The following is an 18,676-nucleotide window of genomic DNA, read 5'->3' on the forward strand; positions in this document are numbered from 1 at the left end:
AAGAGAAGTGGAGAGAGAGAGAGAGCGCGCGCTGAACTTAGGCTGAAGAGTGTCATAGCTACACATGGCAGCCAGAGAGAATAAAGAGAGTCTTTTTTGTTTTGACATTGTTTTCAGTTAACAAGTTACCCAAGAAGGAACCACAACTGAACGTGAAGCTGACCTCATGTTTATTTGGTAACTCTACTACCTTTCTAACAGTTGCAAACTTTCCCTTTTCTGGCTTATGTTACCCTCTAACCCATCCTGCTTTCAGCCCTGGGACCTGTATTGAGGGCAGAGGCATAAGCACCAGCCTGACTTAGTTTCCTACCTCTTTTGCTTTCATAGAAAGCCTCTTCAGACCTCCATAGCCCCTGTTTCCATGTCGGCCTCTTCTCCTTGACTCATCTATATCTCCATAAAATCTCAAAGACCTTTATTTTTCTCTAGGAAGCCTTCCAGTCACTCAGACATGGTTCCTTAAAATAGCTATGTCACAGTGAGCAGTGAGCAAAGAGATGTGCTAATAGTACTATCATTTTTGCTAACCAGTCCTGGACCACTCCTCACACATCTTCCTGGACCCTCACAACACTTTTTTTTTTTTGCCATCCCTATCCCTGGTGTTATTTTCTGATCTCCCTTCTTAATCTTCAGCCCGCATTAAAATATGCAATCAGTTTTCCAAACTACAATCTTGACTTTTCTCAGCTGTGAGACCACTACATCTGCATTCAAGGGTCTTGATTATCAAATGTCCTTTTTGGCTCATTCACAGGCCCTACCTCAACCCTTTCTCCTAAAGGAAGATTGTGTAGAGGACACAGTTTGCTGTAGGAGTATAAAGAGGGGTTTCCCTGCCAGGAGGAAGAACTAGCAAGACCAGATATTGGTCAAAGCCAGACCTTCTCTCGGGAGGGCAGAAAGCAGATGTATAGGTGTACACAGAGGTTTTCAGCCCAGGAGGTTAAAAGAGCTGGAATCACTCTGGAGACACAGCCCTATACCCAAGACTAGGGCTCTACCTAGGGTGTGTTTGCAAGGGTTAGATGGCCTAGAGGGTATAGACTAGAGCAGATAGGCTTCAAGGTGCTTTTTCCCAAGTACAGCTCCAATCTTGTGGGCAAGATGCCCAGACACCATCTCTAAAAATGTTGTTCTGCATTGATCTTATCATTCCTCAAACATCTGTCTGTAATTCTTTGTGTCTGTATCACTTGCTTTGATCCTTAACTGCATGTGGCCACAACTCCCAGTACTCTGTGGGTGAGGTGTCTTGACTCATTAATACACATATGAGTTCCCCAACATTATGGCCTATAACCTCCATATCTTCATGGCTCTCAGCACAGATCTGGGCATCAGGGTTTCTGCTCAACGAACAAGTGGCTAAAATAGATTAGTCTCAGTTCGATGAGTGGGATAGGGTTCCAGATCACCCAATAGGGACAATACTAATACTAATAGCAGCTGACATTAACTGAGGTTTTCTGTGTACCAACCACACAGCTAAACTCCCTGGACTTCCTGTCTCATTAAATCCTCAAAACTACCACTTTTCAGATGAGAAAATTAAGGCTTAGAAGTCCACATCCTTAAAGTTTGCCAGCAAGAGAATATTTTTTAACTTTGTTGCTGTAAACATTTAGGAGGTTCATTGGTTGGTTTCAGAGACCCCTCAGAGTCTCTGAAAACATGTATATGTTCAAGTGCATGTTCAGTTTTCTCAGGAAAAGCTTTGTTGCTTTCATCAGATTCTTCAAGGGGTCATGCACACAAAAGGGAGGGCCTCATCTCTGGCCTTAAGCAAGCAGTCCAATTCCAGCCTGCACGGGGGGCCTCCCAGGAGAGCATTGCCTCACCTGCTCCCCATGGAGAGGGGTACAAGGACACAGACCCTGGAAGCAGCAGTGCACAGTTAGCTGGACACTGCCTGCTCTGTACCTTGGACCAGCCAGAAAGTCACATCTAAATTCTAAAACCAGAATGTTGGCTTTATTAAGATTCCTGATAAAAGAATTGGTTTTCAGGGATTACCTGTCTTCAGCAGATTTTCCCTTTGATTACTCAAGAGTGCTCTTATTTCCAGCTTTATACCTACAAATAAACTCACCTACTCTCTCCCACCCACCTGTCTCTTGATTCTTTAAAAAAAATTATCTGACCCAAAGCACATTAAGAAGCAGGAGATTCAGGAGATTCTATCTCCATGTGACAACACTTGGGCTAGCCCTGTGGCTCTAGAAGGATCATTTCTGCTTAACTCTTTGAAGTCCCAACGCCATCCATGCTCCATGTAGGCTGAAGCAACCTCTCAGGCACATCCTGGAAGACCCTGGAGACCCTTCCCCACAACCCAGAATCCACCGTGTTCCTCCCACCCAGACAGAGAATCACAGCTCAGCAGTTTTCCCATCCTTTAAAAGGACTGAGTTTTCCTAGCCCTTTCAGCAGGAAGCTTTCATCAGTAGTAACCGTGGCAACAGATCAGAGAGGCTTCAAAAAGCCTGTCTGTATGTAATTAAGAAAAACGAGGATGCGGACGAGAGAGCAGGGAGCTTAGACAAGGAGACCCTGGCTCTGAGCCCTGCCAGTGCACTTCCCGAGGGCTTCTGAGGATGGAGAAAGCAGATTTTCTTCTCCCTCTGCCCTCCCTCTCCACTCCCCCTTTAAAGTTTTTGTTTGCCTTCTTCCTGAGGATGTTACCGGGGACCCTGATGCTGAACAAATGCTCTCTGCAGGGGGCGGGCCCCAAACCCTGGGGGTGCAGTCTAGATGGGTAGGAAGTGGCCCTAGCACTTCCTGTAGGGAGATGTATTCGGAGGCCAAACCTGCTCTGATTAGACTCTTTTTTCAGGTATGCCCAACCTGCCTACTGGCAGGAATGCATCCTTTCCATCAGGACCATGGAGCACAAACTTGGGGACCATCATTGTTTTAGCTGCCCAGACGCTGGGCCTGGCTTTCCTGGCCTGGAAGAGGCCTCATGGCAAAAAGGACAGGAGCTAAACATTGCAGGCAGGCAATCTGAGCCTGGGGGTGGCTTTATTTCCTGGCACTTATTCTTATCTGGAACCATCTCCTTTGTCTCTGTGTTTCCTTTTTTCCTGTCAGTTTTTTCTCACCATGTAAGCTCCATGGGAGTAGGGGCTTGTCTGTTTCATGTTTTCCTATTTCCCGAGTGCCCAGAACAGTGCAGGAGCATTTATTAAAAGAGTGAGTGAATGAGTGAACAAATGAGTTATGAATTGGGTTCTACTCATCGTTTGTGGCCCAGACTTGGACCACCTCCACAAGGATGCGCTGTGAGCTGAGGCACCGTGCAGGTTCTCCTAGCTGTCTGAGTCCGCTCTCCAGGGAAGGCTCTTAATGTCTGCTTCTGCTCCTTGGAAGAAAAGGGTTCAGGCTGATGCAGCCCTGGACTCAGCAACCATGTCTCCCATAGAGCCCTGTTCATGCCCCACAGATGCATTTGCTCTGGAGGGCAGCCATGAGTGAGAAGTCGTTGCTTCCTATGAAGGTTGTTTCTAAATAAACTTGAAAAATTCTTCCTGGAAACCCACTGCTTTTCTTCTTGAGTGGGAAGCAAATGAACAGACATGGAGAAAGTATCAACCAGGATGGGTGTCCCCAGGTGACATGGACACCGATGGATCAGGGATGAGGCAGCCCCTCACCGGACACCTTTATCTCACCAAAGCCTCTACCCCTTAGTGGCACAAGCGGGGTCCTCCCTGCTGCTGCTGCCGCTGCCGCATCCTCCCTTGGCCCCACCACAGAGCATCGTGTCTCATGCTGGTGAGGGGTGACCTGTGACCTGAAGCCTTGCACACTGAACAGAGGTTGAAAACTGGTGGAATGGGGCCTCCCCCAGGCAAAATGCCCAGCATTCGAATCACAGAGACTAACCAGCCACCAGCCCTGCTCACCAGGCGGCTACAGCATGTGAGGACACAGAGGAAGAGCCCATCACAGTACAATGGTAGATTCTGAGCTAGGCATCTAGAAATGGGCTTATGGCAGCCCAGAGGTCGGATGCATGCCTGTGAGCATCAGAGACGATTCCTGGTGGAGTGTGCTGGATCTGGCAGGGTGAGCAGGAGTTCCTCAAGTAGATAAAAGGAAAAGAATTCGAGACAGAGGAGAGAATGCAGTGCAGAGGCTCAGGGACGTGACGAGAGTTTAGTGTGCACAGGACATGGCGGAAATCTTCCTGTCGGTCACAATATGAGGGTTAAGGGCCAAGTGGCCAGAGATGAGATCAAGAGCAGCAAGACCACATGGGGACTTGAAGGACATGGAAAAGAGGGTGAATTTTTGAATAATTAGGGTATGAACACAAAACCCTATGATCCCGTGTACATTTGGAACTCACACCCTGGCTGAAGAGAACGGATGGGAAAGATGCAAAGTGATGTTGGAGAACTGGTTGTGAGGCTTTGCAGTAGGGCAGGAAAATTGACAACGCTCTTCACTGTGAGGTGGTGGGGATATAGAGGAAGGGAAAGATCTGAGGAAAGGAGAAGAGCTGACAGACTGTATGTTGGATCCTCGTGTGCTGGCCAGTGACCACGCAGGGCATCAGGAAGATAAGGACTGAATTGTGTTCTCTGGATTTGTCAAGTAGGAGCCCTCCCATCTGCCCCTGGGGGCACAAAAAAGGCAGACATGGCAGAGGACTGGGAGAGTAACCAGGCTGCAGTTGCCTCAGCAGGGAGGACAGCCCATAAGTGGGACTCCACTTTGGGGAAGCTTGGCTGGAGAGTGGAGAGAGAACATGCAACACAGAGAAAGAAATGCCAGGAGACCATGTTTTGGTTTTAAAATGGCAATGACTTATGCAACTTTAAGGGGAGAAAGCAGAGTCAAGGGAGAGAGTGAAGTTGAAGTTCAAGGGAGAGAGGAGGTATCTGAAGTGGGGAGGTCTCCAAAGGGTGGCAGGGGTGGGCAGTCACTCTCCCTGCCAGTAGCTGTCTCCGCCCGTCCGCCCAAGACTGCTTTCTGAGTGATAACCAGAGGATGTCCCAAGGATGCAGCAAGATAACATGGTTAAAGGATTCACCCCATGCCTGGCGTAGAGCAAGTGCTCTGTGAATGTAATTATTATGAGTGTGGGAAACAGTGGCCTGTGGCTGAGGCTAGGCTGTCTGCTGTGACAATAAGACAGGCAGTGATGGCATTGACCACTGGGAGCTTGTGGTCTGAGTCTCATCAGTCCGAGCAAACAGACCTGTCTAAGACAGGCACCTGTCAACAGGGATGTTGATTATTGTGGGTTGAGACGAGGCTGGCCACGCCCAGTAAAAGCCCACCTAGGGCGGTCCCGACCGCCCGACCAGTATTACCTGTGCGCTGATTCCAAAAGAGATGGATGTTTATCCCTGGGCAGATGGGTGGGGAATTCTTGAGCACTATTTGCAAGACTTCAGTAAAAATGCTTCATGAATCCTGCCCTGTCACTCGCGTGCATGAAAGTCGTGCTTTAGCACAGGCCTAATGGGTTTTATATAGTACAGTACTGATTTTCTTTCATGTTTTAATAGAATCCGATTTAATATTTGCTTTCTGTTCTAGCTGCTTGCTGTTGACTGATTCAACACAGAATCCTTCCCTGGTGCCCCCGACCTTGTTGTTATTCCCTCATTCTGTGTGTTGGCATTTGATTCCTGTCTCCAGCATGAACCGCTGTACACACGTTTTTGTTCAGCTGGTGACAGTCACGTGTGTGAATTCTGAATGCATTACTACCCAGAGCGGCGGCTCTGGCAGGCCCACCAGTCGGAAGGGGGGCTTCCAGGTGGGATCCGTTTCCAAGAGGTAGATTTTGAGGATAAGCAGAGTTCGGCCTGGGAACTGGAGGCTGTAATCTCTTCTGTTCTTGGGCAGGAGATTCTCCAACTTAATCTCCAAATCAGGACTGTGGCTATTAATTCAGCAGCGTTTTGGTCCTCCTACTGGGAACCAGGCTTTCTAGAGTTTTGCAACAAGGCATTTCGGCCTTTGCCAGAGTGTGGACAGCAGCCATGGGCAGAACTGTCTGGAGGGAAGAGGCTGCCCTCCTTGAGTCCCTGTGAGCCTGGCTGGTTTGTAGGAGAGGCAGTCTGTTCAAATCTCCTGTTATCTATTTATAGGTTTGACCGCCAGCATTAGAAGCGCCATGTCAGAGTAAGGCCAGTTCTTCCCTTAGTAGGAAAAGATAGTCTCACTGGCAGGCAGCACAGGGCTAGAGTTAAGAACGTGAGCTTTGCACTGGCTATCTATTTTACAGTTGGTAGTATATATATGTCTATGCTACTCTCTCACTTCATCCCAGCTTCCCCTTCGCCCCCTGCCCCCCCCAACCCCGTGTCCTCCAGTCCAGTCTCTGCATCTGCATTCGAGGAAGATGTGGTGTCCACGCCGACTTCAGTTCTCAAAGACCACGTGATCTATAGCCAGTCCCCATTCTTGGTATTAGTTTCCCTTTCTGTAAAATTAATTATTGTATCTTCCCAGTAAGGTTCTTGTGGGGATTAAATGCATGCAGAGAAACACTCCTACTGCCATGCACACATCACATAGGTCACAGGTCGTGTGAGATTTTATGCAGGAAACCCGGATATATGGGGCTCATGAGGGGTCACTCCTATCCCTCAACCCTTGAGTTCTACACCAATTAAGAAAAGACAAGGAATCCAATAAGTGTCCAGCATACATACATGTTATTTACACTAAATCTGGTTGGAGGATGCAGCTTGGTCTTGAGAACAGAAGGGCTGGTACCCAAGTCCTCCATCCTCCTCTCCTTTGGCATACATGATTCAAAGAAGGAAAATCCCAGTGGGGACATCTAAAAGGAGAACTGGGGACATGTCACCATCTCCGTCTGTCATTTTTTCTCAGAATGGATTGGGGCATGGAGATTTGGGGGTGAGGGAGGAGAGGGGATGTGTGTATGTAATGAAAGTAGGAACATACCAAAGACAGATGGAGAGATGCCGGGCAAGGACGCTTCTGCCCAACCTCACCGGGTCTTTCTTTGTCTCCCTACAGGTGTCCCATCAGGTCCCCGTAACGTCATCTCCATCGTCAATGAGACATCCATCATTCTGGAGTGGCACCCTCCTCGGGAGACGGGTGGGCGGGATGATGTCACCTACAACATCATCTGTAAAAAGTGCCGGGCAGACCGCCGCAGCTGCTCCCGCTGCGACGACAATGTGGAGTTTGTGCCCAGGCAGCTGGGCCTGACCGAGTGCCGCGTCTCCATCAGCAGCCTGTGGGCCCACACCCCCTACACCTTCGATATCCAGGCCGTCAACGGGGTCTCCAGCAAGAGTCCCTTCCCCCCGCAACACGTCTCTGTCAACATCACCACAAACCAAGCTGGTAAGTCTGCAGGCGTCTGTGCTCCTTCTGTCTGTCTGCGAGCTTGGATTGCCATCCCTGTGCAGGAACAAAGCTGTGTCCACACCCATCCTGTTAGTCTGCCCTCAGGCCTCATCCCACAAGTGAAGCATTTGTGGCCAAGGAGGAAACAGGTCTAGTGTTTCACTTCTGAGAGTGAACTGGTTTCTGAAAGATTTTCTTTTGCCAAGTACAAAAGCAAAGATATATATCCAAGCTGGAGCAGGACCCACTGCTCTGCACATCCAGCCGGGGCTCGACAAATGTCCTTGGAAGAATGGATGGGCAAATGGACAGATGGATGGATGGATGGGTAGATGGGTGGATGGGGAGAAGCACTGCACGATCTTGAGAACACCAGTGCTGCTTTATTAGCAAACCCAATGAAAGAAACTTCCCAGAAATCATGTGATAGTCAGTATTGCCTTCATAGATTATTTTTCAATTAAACCCGTGTAATTCAAGAGTGCATTCTCCTTTACAGCTTGCTCGGATGAATGCTACACTGTTATAGAGACTTCAGATAGTTGGCAATAGATCACTCCTGATGGCCGGTACAGTCCTGTGGCATGCACAGCTCAGAACACATTTTCTTCTCTTGTCTTTATTTCTGTATCTTTTGCTCTTCTGACCTTTTCTCTTTATTACTTTTCACACCTCTTGCAACAATCCATTTCTTTTTATATGCATTTAACGAGTCCATTCGTGCATTCACTCACTTATTTATTTATTCACTCATTATTCAGACAGTTATTCAGCATCCGCTGTGTGCCGAGCTGTGGATTAGACACTGAGGGATACAGCAATACTTGGACACCATTGTTCCTCCCGTGAAACTCATTAACTGAAGAATTTCCGGGACATAGACACAAAGTACAGAGCTGTGAGGTGGTGTATTCTAAGCATCGTGTGCTGTACACGTGTAATAAATACCAAAGGAAATAGAGAGAAATGAGCGATCTCCCCCATGGGGGGATGGAGCAAGGCTGCGGAGGGGACGTGAAGATCACGTCTATAGGCAGTGATGGGGTTCATAGGCAGTGGACCATGGTCTTACTTGGAATTATGGATTTTTCTCAATCAACAAGTTCTAAAAGGACAGCTTGTTAGTGGAATAGCAGGAGCCGAGCATTTCTCTTTGCTGTCTCTCCCTCCACGTAGCTCCCAATTCTTGACCTCATCTGGTCTTCTCCATCCTTTCCTACTCCTCACCTCCCCATCCTCAGGCTCGTGCTGCCTCTTTTAATACCAGGCATCTTTGATGGCAGATGATTCTGGGGTTTAAGCTGTCAAAACGGAGAAGAAAAAAAGGTGTCGTCGGAGAGCGTGGCTGTCCAGATGGCTGCGTTGTTGCTGTGAGCGTGTGTGTGTTCGTGTGTGCATGTTTGTGTGTATGCATGTGGTCACGTGTTTACATGCATACGTGTGTAGTGAGAAAATAAGAGTGGAAGTGTGGAAGCCTCCAGCTGGTGACCACAGCCCCGGCGCCATGGAGACAAAGGTTGTGACAGCCTGTCTTACCCGAAGAGAAGGGGATGGTAATTTCTGCATCACGATGAGCACGTAACATGGGCAGCCTTTGTTAGCAGTATTTCCCTTGGAGAGTTTAAGGCAGAAAACTGGCTGAAATATTTTAGTGGCCCAGCTTCTGGGAATAATAATCCTGCCAGGCTGTCATGTTACGCTGGGCTTGGCTGTCTTTTCTCTCTCTCTAAGCATGTGTGAACAAACCTGCCACTTACATTGGGTTGCTTTGATTTCTGCCCCTCCGTTCCCTTCCCCTGCTATTCCCGAACCTGCCCATCTGCTTGTCTTGCCATCTGCACCTTCCCAGGCTGCCGTGGAGCCGAGGGACCAGGGCTCCTACGAGGGACCCTGGGTCACCAATATTCAAAGTACTTTTGTCCTCACCCGTTCACCCCCTAGGAGCACTGTGCTCTGTGTTCCCCCTCTGATGGGCCCTTTATTCTAATCTTCCCTGATCTTGTAGTCCCATCTCCATTGTCACCATTCAATCTACGATTTCTCTTCGGGAATTCTGGAACTTGGGTGTCAGAAAGTTTACAACTGCTTCCTGTTGGCATATGGTTATTATAAAATAAAGGTCAAGGTAAGCAGTGGTCTTTCTTCCGTGGGCTGCGGGGCTCTGAGGGACATGATGCTGCTTTGGTGAGTCCACATGTGAATGCAGATCACTTTCAACCCACAGGTGATTTGCCTAAAAAGATGAGAACATTCAAAATAAACACTTGAGGCTGTACCTCTGCAAGAAGAGTTTAGAAACACGAATGGAAGCTGCCGATTTTCTAAGAGATGAAAGAGAGACTGAATAACAGGCATTGTAACATCCCTAGAGACTCACTCAGCTCCATTAAGGGATGAGGTGGATGAACCTCTGTATCACCCTGAAGTCATGATATGTCTGTCCCCTTTCCAGGGCACCCCTGGGCTCTTCCACTCTGGGTGAGATCCAGGTCAGTCTCCCCACCCTGACCTCCAGGTATGGTGTGACCCTTGTCAGTACCTGTGGCCACATCTGTCCTACTGTTTGGGTCAGGAGGAGGTAGATGGTAGGTGAAGAATTTGACCAAGAGCAGTCTTGGAATCAATCATTAAGTCAGCTGCTAAGTGTTTATTGAATATCTATTCCCTGCCTGGAACAGTCCACACTGAAATGGCAGGGGACGATTGAGTGGGTCCTGATTGAGGAGTAGGTGAGTAATAGTTATTATTCATGTTTGCATCTCTTTAGAGTTGACAAACAACTTTGGAAACATGGACTTATTTGATCTTCATAATTGCCCTGTGACTTGTACCTCATTGTTCCCATTTTTCTGATAAGCAAGCAGAAACTTAAAGGGATTTGGGGAATCTAGGACTGGAAGGAGGGTCGGCAGGCCATCCATGCTGTTTCTGCCTTCTGTTTCCTGCCCTAAAAGGTGGGCAGTCCCTCTGGGCTCCCCAAGTCATAGCCTGCAAGCACAGGGGAGTTATTCAGAGCCAACCAATGCCATCCTGCGGAGAGGAGCAGACCTCAGTGTGCAGCCTGGTTACCCTTCCATGATTTTCTCTGACACTGAGCCATGAAAGGCTTCCCCCTGCCTCTGGATGGAGGTGGGAGTTAGGTGTGTGATTGTTGAGGGGTCTGAGTTGTTCCCAAGATGAATTGGATCCTGACAATGGATGTAAGGGTCACATGAGAGAAGGGTTTAGACAAGTTGGCTGCCAAGGGCTTTGGACCTGATCCAAACATCAGGATCTATCCTGGGAGGCAGCTCGCTGCTCTGGGCTGGTTCCTCCTTTGTTTAGGAGCTGTGGACCGTGTCTGTGGCTGGGTGTGCCCTCCTACTGTCGAGCAGAGGCAGGATTGTCATGCTTTCCTTTCTCGGGGCTGCCCAGATATGCTGCATTGATGCTGTGTCACGTTGCTCTCATGAGCCCTGCCCAATGGAGGCAGGCAGCTCATCTTAGCTGATTTAGGTACCCGACAAAAAGCGTTATGGTTGGCATCAGTCCGTCAGAAAAAGTCACCAAGAGACGTCTCTTGGCCCTAGGCTTGTGATCTGAGGAGATTTTGTAGTCATCTTTTCATCCACTGGGTACATATTAGATATAATTCTTCCTTTGGAAACAAGCGTGATGGGGGGACACTAAAGGGTCTGTTGAATCCTGAGATCCAGAGAGCCTCCATCTCCTTCTGTTGCGACTCCAGTAGGTATAGAGTCAGACCACTGAAGGATCTTGTATCACTTGGAGAATATCAGGATGGGATTCTCATCCAGCCCACAGGGCTGGGGCAGAGGACTACCACTTTTGAGCACCTCCAATGTGCCAAGTCCCGACCAAGTCCTTTCCAAAAATCAGGTGGATCAGGTGAAGAAAACGGGGTCAGAGAGCTTTTGAAATTTGCTCAGCATCTCACAGCCAGAAAATGATGTTTCTGGGTTTCATCCTCAGGTTTGTGGCCATTTTATCCTCACACTGATCAAAAATCACATTATGATGAGCTGTGTAAGTTGTAAGCTCCCTCTAAGCTATTGCCACATAGCTGGGCCACTTTAGCTGTCAAAAAAAATGTCCATCATCTTTGGTCAGGGTTGGCCATGAATTATGCAAGCTCAGATTTACGTGAGGTCTTTAGGGATGCAGCCTTGCGCTGAATACGGCTGCCTTGAGTTTAAAATAGACCAAATCAGGTAGAACTCTCTTGGTTCCAGTGGCCAAGCGATCTGCAGAGGTTGTTATCACCACTAACTCCTGCAGTCACTCTCTGGCACCTGGCCCCGGGTTCAGACTGATGGCCAGATCATCTGGCTGTCAGAGAGAATTAAAGTGAATGACAAACTTTACTTCTCTTTTCTGCCAACTAGACTCAGAGTGTCAGAGTTGGGGAAGAGGAGCTCAGTGGAAATCTTGGAAAAAATAAGTAAGACGAATCGGACCAGCACATCTATAAAATCAACTAGTAGAGTGGTAAAATAAAGTCAGTAAATTTGGGTGCATCTAAGCCAGGGAGAACACACTCAGAGACCCATGAGGCCAGGCAGGTAATGGAGAGGAGCAATACAAGGCCAGGAGGCAGACAAGAGGGAGTGATGGGGATTCTAGGGAACCGAAGTGAAGAACAGGGGCAGCCCCTACTCAGCTCCGGCAAGTGGTGCCATACCCAGCACTGCCAGATCTTATAAGCTGAAAACCCAGATTAAAAATGTTGACAACAAATTAGAAAATTTTAAAGCACTTGAGAGCCAAACAAATCCAATTCTGGATTTGGCCATTTAGCTGTAGTTTGCAGCCTGTGATTCAGAGGGCTACTCTGATTTATCCAGGCTTGAATGGTGAGTGTGCTGTGTGTACCATCTCATCCCACTGCAGGGCAGTCACCTTCCCTGACTCCTGGGCTCACGGTGACAGCTGTGCAGCGGGGAGAGGAGTCCTGGGGTTGGTGCCTCTCTCTGCTCCTCGCGTGACTCATGAAAGTTCATTGAATTGCCATGACCCCTCCTTTCTCAGCAGTAAGATGGGAGTAATGACACCTGGTTCCTAGTGCTGTGTGACAAGCAAATGAGACAGGGGATAGAAAAATCACTTTGCAAACTGCGTGATGGACTGGGAGATAAGCATCATTTCCAAGAATATGTCCTGAGCCAGACAGCAATTTGCTGGGCTTTTTCCCCCTAGATTGTTTCCTTCCAAGCCCCGTGGTCCCTTTGTTTGGGACTGATGTCACCTAGATTGGATAAATGACAGATATCTGTTTGGCCACTCTTCAGGGAAGGAGTAGACACCAGAAAGGAGAGCAGTGAAATCTGTGTCCCAGGGGGTTAAGGAAGCGGGCAGGGATGGAACAGAACCTGTGTACCGGCACAGGCTCCTCCTGCCGCTCAGAGGAGCCTGACTGTCTTTCCTCATCGTGTGTTTGGAGAAGCAGCACTTTCCCTTCCTCGTGTGCGGCACTAGCAGCATTTATATTTGACATTTATATTATGCACAGTTCACGTATGGCCTGCTGTGCTGACTGCATGTGAAACACTAACATATCCACTGTGCCTGCAACACAGACACAGCTGTTACGTAATTTTAATCTAAGACATACTACACTGCTCTGTCAATTGTCACAAGCCCCTACATTTTGTCCATTTTTAAGGCGTTTTTGAAGTTCCTAGACAATTAAAGTCACTCAGAGACGCTGCTTTTCAACAAAAGTGAATTACCCAGCCCACCAATTCCTCTGAACACATCACCTAATTTGCATTATTCCTTGGTTAAATATAGTATTTGCATGCATAAAGAATAATCTTTGAATATGAAAAGGAATTTTATGATATTGCAATATATTGAGCTCTTTGGAGGAAAGATATTATGTAAATCTCAAAATTAAATATTAAAACAATATTACACTGCTGCCTGTAAAAATTTAGAGTGTTGAGATCCATATGCTGAAACTAGTCTGTTTTTAAGGGATGGTCTCATTGGAAATTAGCAGGTGAAATTTTCTCCAGAGCAGAGAAAAAAGATTGAGTCAGAACATCAGAAAGATGGGAATGACTTTAAGGAAAACTTTCATTGACATTAATAATGAAAAGCTAAAATAAAGCTTGAGCGAATGAAAATTTCACTGTTCTTAATTCAATTTCATAGTTCATCTTATTGTTTTCTTCTCATCGTTAATTCCGAAAAGGTTATTTTTATTGTTTCTTAAGTCCTGGCCTGAGAAGGAACTTCTAAATCGCCTCGGAGAGGTCCTTCCTTTTGCAAACAGGGGTTGTTGTCTATTGAGCTGAGCAGGTCAGCACATAGCATTGCCCTTGACCGAAGTCACGGCCTTCTACTCCTGGCAGCCTTGGGTTCTCCACTAGATGGTGAGCTCTGCAGAGAATCAGACTTTCCAGACCCCAGCTTCATGAGAGAGGCACCCACAGCACTAGGCACAGAGCCTTGACAAGTATTTGCCAGGCTCCTTTAGTCCCTACATACGAGGTTGATGTGTAGTGATCACAGATACATCCTGGTGGTCCACAGGTAGGCAGTTGCTCTCTCCAGATCAGCCAGGGGACCAGGTATCTTCCTTCTCTGTGGCTCCTAGAAGGAAAACTTAAGGGAATGAGCTTAGGATGTTACCAGAAGCCCTGTTGCTGTCAGAGGAGCACAGTGAGATTCAAAGGGGGGTTTATTTGCTTGTTTACACATGTTAACTTTGGAAATGCATTCATTCATTCAAAATCCTTGTGACTGCCTTCCACATGCTGACTCCTTGGCTTCTGCTTCCAGCGGCTCCCATTCACTTACTCAACAAATATTTATTGAAGTCTTCTGTGTGTCATTCACTGCTCCAGACACAAGAAACACAGGAGCAAACAGCACAGACAAGAGTCTGTGCCTTGGGGAGCTCACGTGCTGGTCCCCAGCACTCACTGAGACTGAGCTCAGAGGCCCAGAAGGTCACCAAGGGGGATCTCAGCCGGACTCTGGGTACCACAACCCGCTGAGGTGTCAGCTCTCACTTTGCAAAAGTTAGGGTGTGATCACATGCCATTGCTGGACAGCATTTCAATCCGAGGTGCAGGAACAGTGCCGGGTGGGATGTTTTACTATTTGTTATCTGACCAACTGGAGCTTCTTATGGACAGATTTCATGGGCTGGGCCACGCGGTGGTTGGGCTCAGGAATGCTCCCTGTTCCAGGTCCTGAGCAGTGCCTAGTGATGCGGCCAACAGCCCCAGAACAGCTGTGTCGCTGTGAGGATGACTGGAGGGCACCATGGGCCTCGGGGACCTGTTTGCGCGTTTTACGATCACTTGGGCCAGGGGATCTACATACTCCGCCTGTTAAGTAAAGAGGGGACTGCAGGGCAGGGAGATGTGGTAAGTTCCTTCCCGTGTTCAAGGTCCAAATGAGATCATTGTCACCCTCATCACAGAGGGAAGCTCTAGTTGGATTAGGAGATAGTTTCTGTTTGCGTTGCGGCCGAGGCAAGGGGGATGGGAGGGAGGAGGAGGCCAGCGACGAGTCTGTTCCTTGCTCCTCTGGCGAATGTCAGTTTCATGAGCCGACTGTCATCTCCAGGAGAGTGTGCCCTGTATCCATCTGAGTGGCTGTTGTTCCCCAGTGTCTAGCTTGGTGCCTGAAATAACAGCATTCAAGAAATGTTCATGAATGAATCAATAAGTTATCAAATAAATGTATGAACGGATGCCGCTATTCTTCTTAAACTCATCTCAGGCATCAACAGATGGTGTGGCTTGCTCTCTCTGTGGTCTTTCCTTCCTCTCGCATCTCTGGGTGGGCACTGGGATTGGAGTTAAGACCCCACATTCTCCCAGATGTTGGTGAGACCTGGACTTCCCAGGTGTACTGTCCTCCCAAAACACAGCCCTGTGGGAGACACACTGCTACGCCCAGGCTGGGCTGCCCTCTCCCCCGCAGGCAGGGTCCCAGCTGCTCCAGCAGGCACCAGTGGGGGTGTCGGGTGGCAATTGCAACGCTGCTGTCTGTCCACCTGCACGCCGGCTCTGCGCCTATCATTTTCACAGCACCATCCATGTTAAACAGGCAGGAGCACCAGGGGTTTTTGAATGCAGCAATTAACAAAACAGTAATCAAGCTAAGTGTTTAATTTCAGAAAATTAACATCTTCTCTGAGCGGATGTGAAAGATGGGGAAAAAAGGCATATTAAATGTTCTGGGTAAATAAAGGCAATGCCGGACCACAAGTATTTTCCACTGCAAGGGGGACTTTTGGCTCGCCCCCCAGGCCTTGGAATCCGTTTCCTTCTGAGAGCCGAGCTGCAGGACAACATCAGCTATAGAACTGAGCCCTGGGAATTTAAAATGTGTGTGTGTTTCTTTTTCTTTTCTTTTCTTTTCTTTTCTTTTCTTTTCTTTTCTTTTCTTTTCTTTTCTTTTCTTTTCTTTTTTCTTTTCTTTTCTTCTTTTCTCTCTTCTATTCTCTTTTTCTTTCTTTCTTTCTTTTTTTGGGACAGAGTAAATTCTTTATGTATCCAGAAGAGTTCAGGGGAACAAGTACCCATTCATGCCCCTGTGAACCTGTCTGCCCCATGTGTGTATTGTCCTTCTCCGAGCTGTACAAGTTATAAGGACAGCGCGTGAGTTCTTGAACATGCAGGAGTTTTTTGTGTGCCTGGGCCGTATTTTTCCTGATAGACCGAGGGCTCCAGAGGGAAAACACCAGGTCTCACTGCTCCAGTAACCCCTGCACCTTAGCGCGGTGTCCTGTGTGTCCCGGGAAGTCCTGTTAGGTCTGACATAATGTTCACAGTCCGCTGGTGCCTCATCAGCCAGCGGGCTGGCATTTGTTTGCAGGAACGGGTTTGCATGTGGGGAGGGAAGCTTGTAAGGAGGTGGGTGTGTTGGGGACTGGGTGGAGACAGGGCCTCCTGGTGTCTGTTGGCTCATCTGATGCCCGAGAAGGGAGTGAGGACAAGGAGGGCAAGGAAGGTGGATTTGCAGGAGGGCCGCCAAGGTTCGAGGCACAAATTGGCAGCCCTGAGTCTCCCAAGGAGGTGCTGCAGCTCAGGGAAGCGGGCCCAGGGAAGTTGGGTGGGTGCTGCCTCAGGGAGCACAGGGGAACCCTGTTGCACAGGCCCACAGCTCAGCAGGGGGAGCCCTGGAGGTCTGGCTCAGTGAGCAGCTTTCCTAGGGGGCTCTTGGAGGCAGCCCACGTGGAAAACCAAGAAACCAAAGCAGAAGAATGAGCGGATGGTTTGCAAATACATAGGAGACATGCCAGGGCCTCCCAGAAGTGCACAGGGACAGCAGGTTTGGTTCTGCACATGTGTGATTTGAGGAGATTTTGAGTCCCCGAGTCGAGGTATTATTTATGCAGTTGGACATTAAGGCTTCTATTTTCTCTGTAGGTAGGCGATAAGCTTGGTTGCTGAGAGTGAAAGAGAAGACATTGGGGTTGAAGGGTTGAGGAGAATGAAAAAAGTTAGGTAGTCCGCTACAGAAAATGGGAGATGGAATTGACCAGAGAAATTCAGCATTTCCAGAAAGTGTTTTGAAGGCTTATTTGAGGTTGGTGGTCTTATATTTACAAAGCTGCCCATTTGCCCTGTTCTGAGGCTTTCTCAGCAGTGCCTGGCTGCTCAGGGCAGACCCTGCAGGAAGAGGATGGTGGGTCTCTCTCCGGTTGAGTTTTGCTGGTTGTGTCCTATGGAAGGATAAAGGCACCTCACACCTGAGGCTTTGGGGAGCATTGTCAATGACACTGTTGCAAAATGGAATGCAAGCTGGATGACATGGCAGATAAATTAGGAGAGGGCTACGCAGCTTACGGAAACAAAGGTCAAAAGAGTCAGATGAGGTCGCGGGAGGCTCATCAGAGGTTGCCCTGGGCAGGATGCTCGCATTCAAGAAGTATACTTGAAGTATGGCATTGAAATTGGAGCAACTTTAGGCAAGGCCAAGTCCAAGTGTCTGGGGGAGGGGCAGACATGGAGGAGCGGTGGGGGTCGGGGAGTGCGTGTCTGCTCAGTGGACATCGGAGTCACCGGCAGGAGAGTGAGGCTCAGACCAAGAAGAAGACAGCGATGGAAGCCCAGGCCTTCTGTGAGTCAGGGAGTGATGTGGGAGGGAGTGCACTGCAGTCCCAGGCTCAGGAAGAAGAAGCCCAACTGAACAGCATTTTTACAGAGGATGTGGGGGATGGTGAGCAGTGGTGGCTGGGACGCAAGAAGGACAAAGCCCACCTCCTGACCCTGAGGTGTGTGGGGTGTAAAGTCATAAACTGCCATGCCGGAGAGAGCTGCGGGGCAGAGGGGTCTGCAGGGACAGCTGGCCTGGAGGGAACCTTCTGGCAAGAGCCAAGTGGAGGCCATGGGGGAGTTTCCTGGTTCTTGAGCAGCCGTTTTGGAGAGCATGGGGCAGGGACGGGCGGGGGTGGGCAGGGGTGAGCAAGTGGCGGAGGAGGAAGTCAGGGTCAAGGGGAAGGAGGCCCTGAACGCAGTGGGGATGTGGGTGCAAGGAGGGCTCACAGATGGGCAGTGCAGGTGGAAACCTGCTTGCAGGAGGCGGGCTCTCGGCCCTAAGACCAGAAGACTTTGCCCTCCAGTCTGCGGGAGGAAGGTCACAGTGGCTGCAGGGGCGGCATCCCTGCCTGGTGGCGGTGGCAGTGATGTCAGGCTTCGGGTGGTGGTGGTGGGTGCCTTGCTGAACGCGTTGGGTGAGAACCAGGGAGTAACGGGGCACACGGGTGTCATCTGCTCTCTCCTGTGGCTATGCCAGTGCCGGAACTGCCTTCTGTGATCAAACATTCCACACACCTGGAGAAAGGCCAACAGGCCTGCGGGAGGCGGAGCTGAGTGGCCTGCCCCAGCCACCCTCAGAGCCACCCGGGGGGCATCTGCCTGGGTAGGACAGGCATCACCTGACAAGAGCCCCCATCTCTCACGAGTCCCCTCACAGCTTTCTGCCACCACAGGCACGGTATTCGGGTTTGCTCCCTTTTACCGGCACACCTTCGGGCTCCCCAGGAGGAAGAAGGAGCAGAGGGAAAGTACCAGGCAGGGGCGACCCAGGGGGAAGAGGCGCCCCAGGACCATGCTAGCCAGGATGCCTCATCCTCCTGTCACAGAGTTCTGCACATGCCCACCTCTGTTGGGACCCCTGATCTCTCGGAGGGATCAGGGGTCCCAGAGGGCAGCACCCACCCATGAATGCTGTGACCCTGACCGCACCCCTTCCCCATGCCGGGTATTTTTCAGGGGCTCTGAAAATGTTGGGTGCTTGAGTGTAGGGGGAGGGGAGGGAGAGCCGGCATCCTTCTCAGGGACAGGAGCCAGGCTGT

General features: G+C 49.3%; 1 protein-coding gene across 1 annotated transcript in view; it reads left to right on the top strand.

Annotated features, from left to right (window-relative positions):
• EPHB1 (EPH receptor B1) overlaps nucleotides 1-18,676 on the top strand; it is a 429,883-nt gene that overhangs the window by 296,364 nt on the left and 114,843 nt on the right. Inside the window, exon 5 of the mRNA XM_057738466.1 lies at nucleotides 7,015-7,350. Within this exon, the coding sequence (XP_057594449.1) occupies nucleotides 7,015-7,350 (336 nt within the window). The remainder of the gene's footprint in view (nucleotides 1-7,014; nucleotides 7,351-18,676) is intronic.

Source organism: Hippopotamus amphibius, chromosome 6 (assembly GCF_030028045.1).
Source record: "Hippopotamus amphibius kiboko isolate mHipAmp2 chromosome 6, mHipAmp2.hap2, whole genome shotgun sequence".
Taxonomy (NCBI): domain Eukaryota; kingdom Metazoa; phylum Chordata; class Mammalia; order Artiodactyla; family Hippopotamidae; genus Hippopotamus; species Hippopotamus amphibius.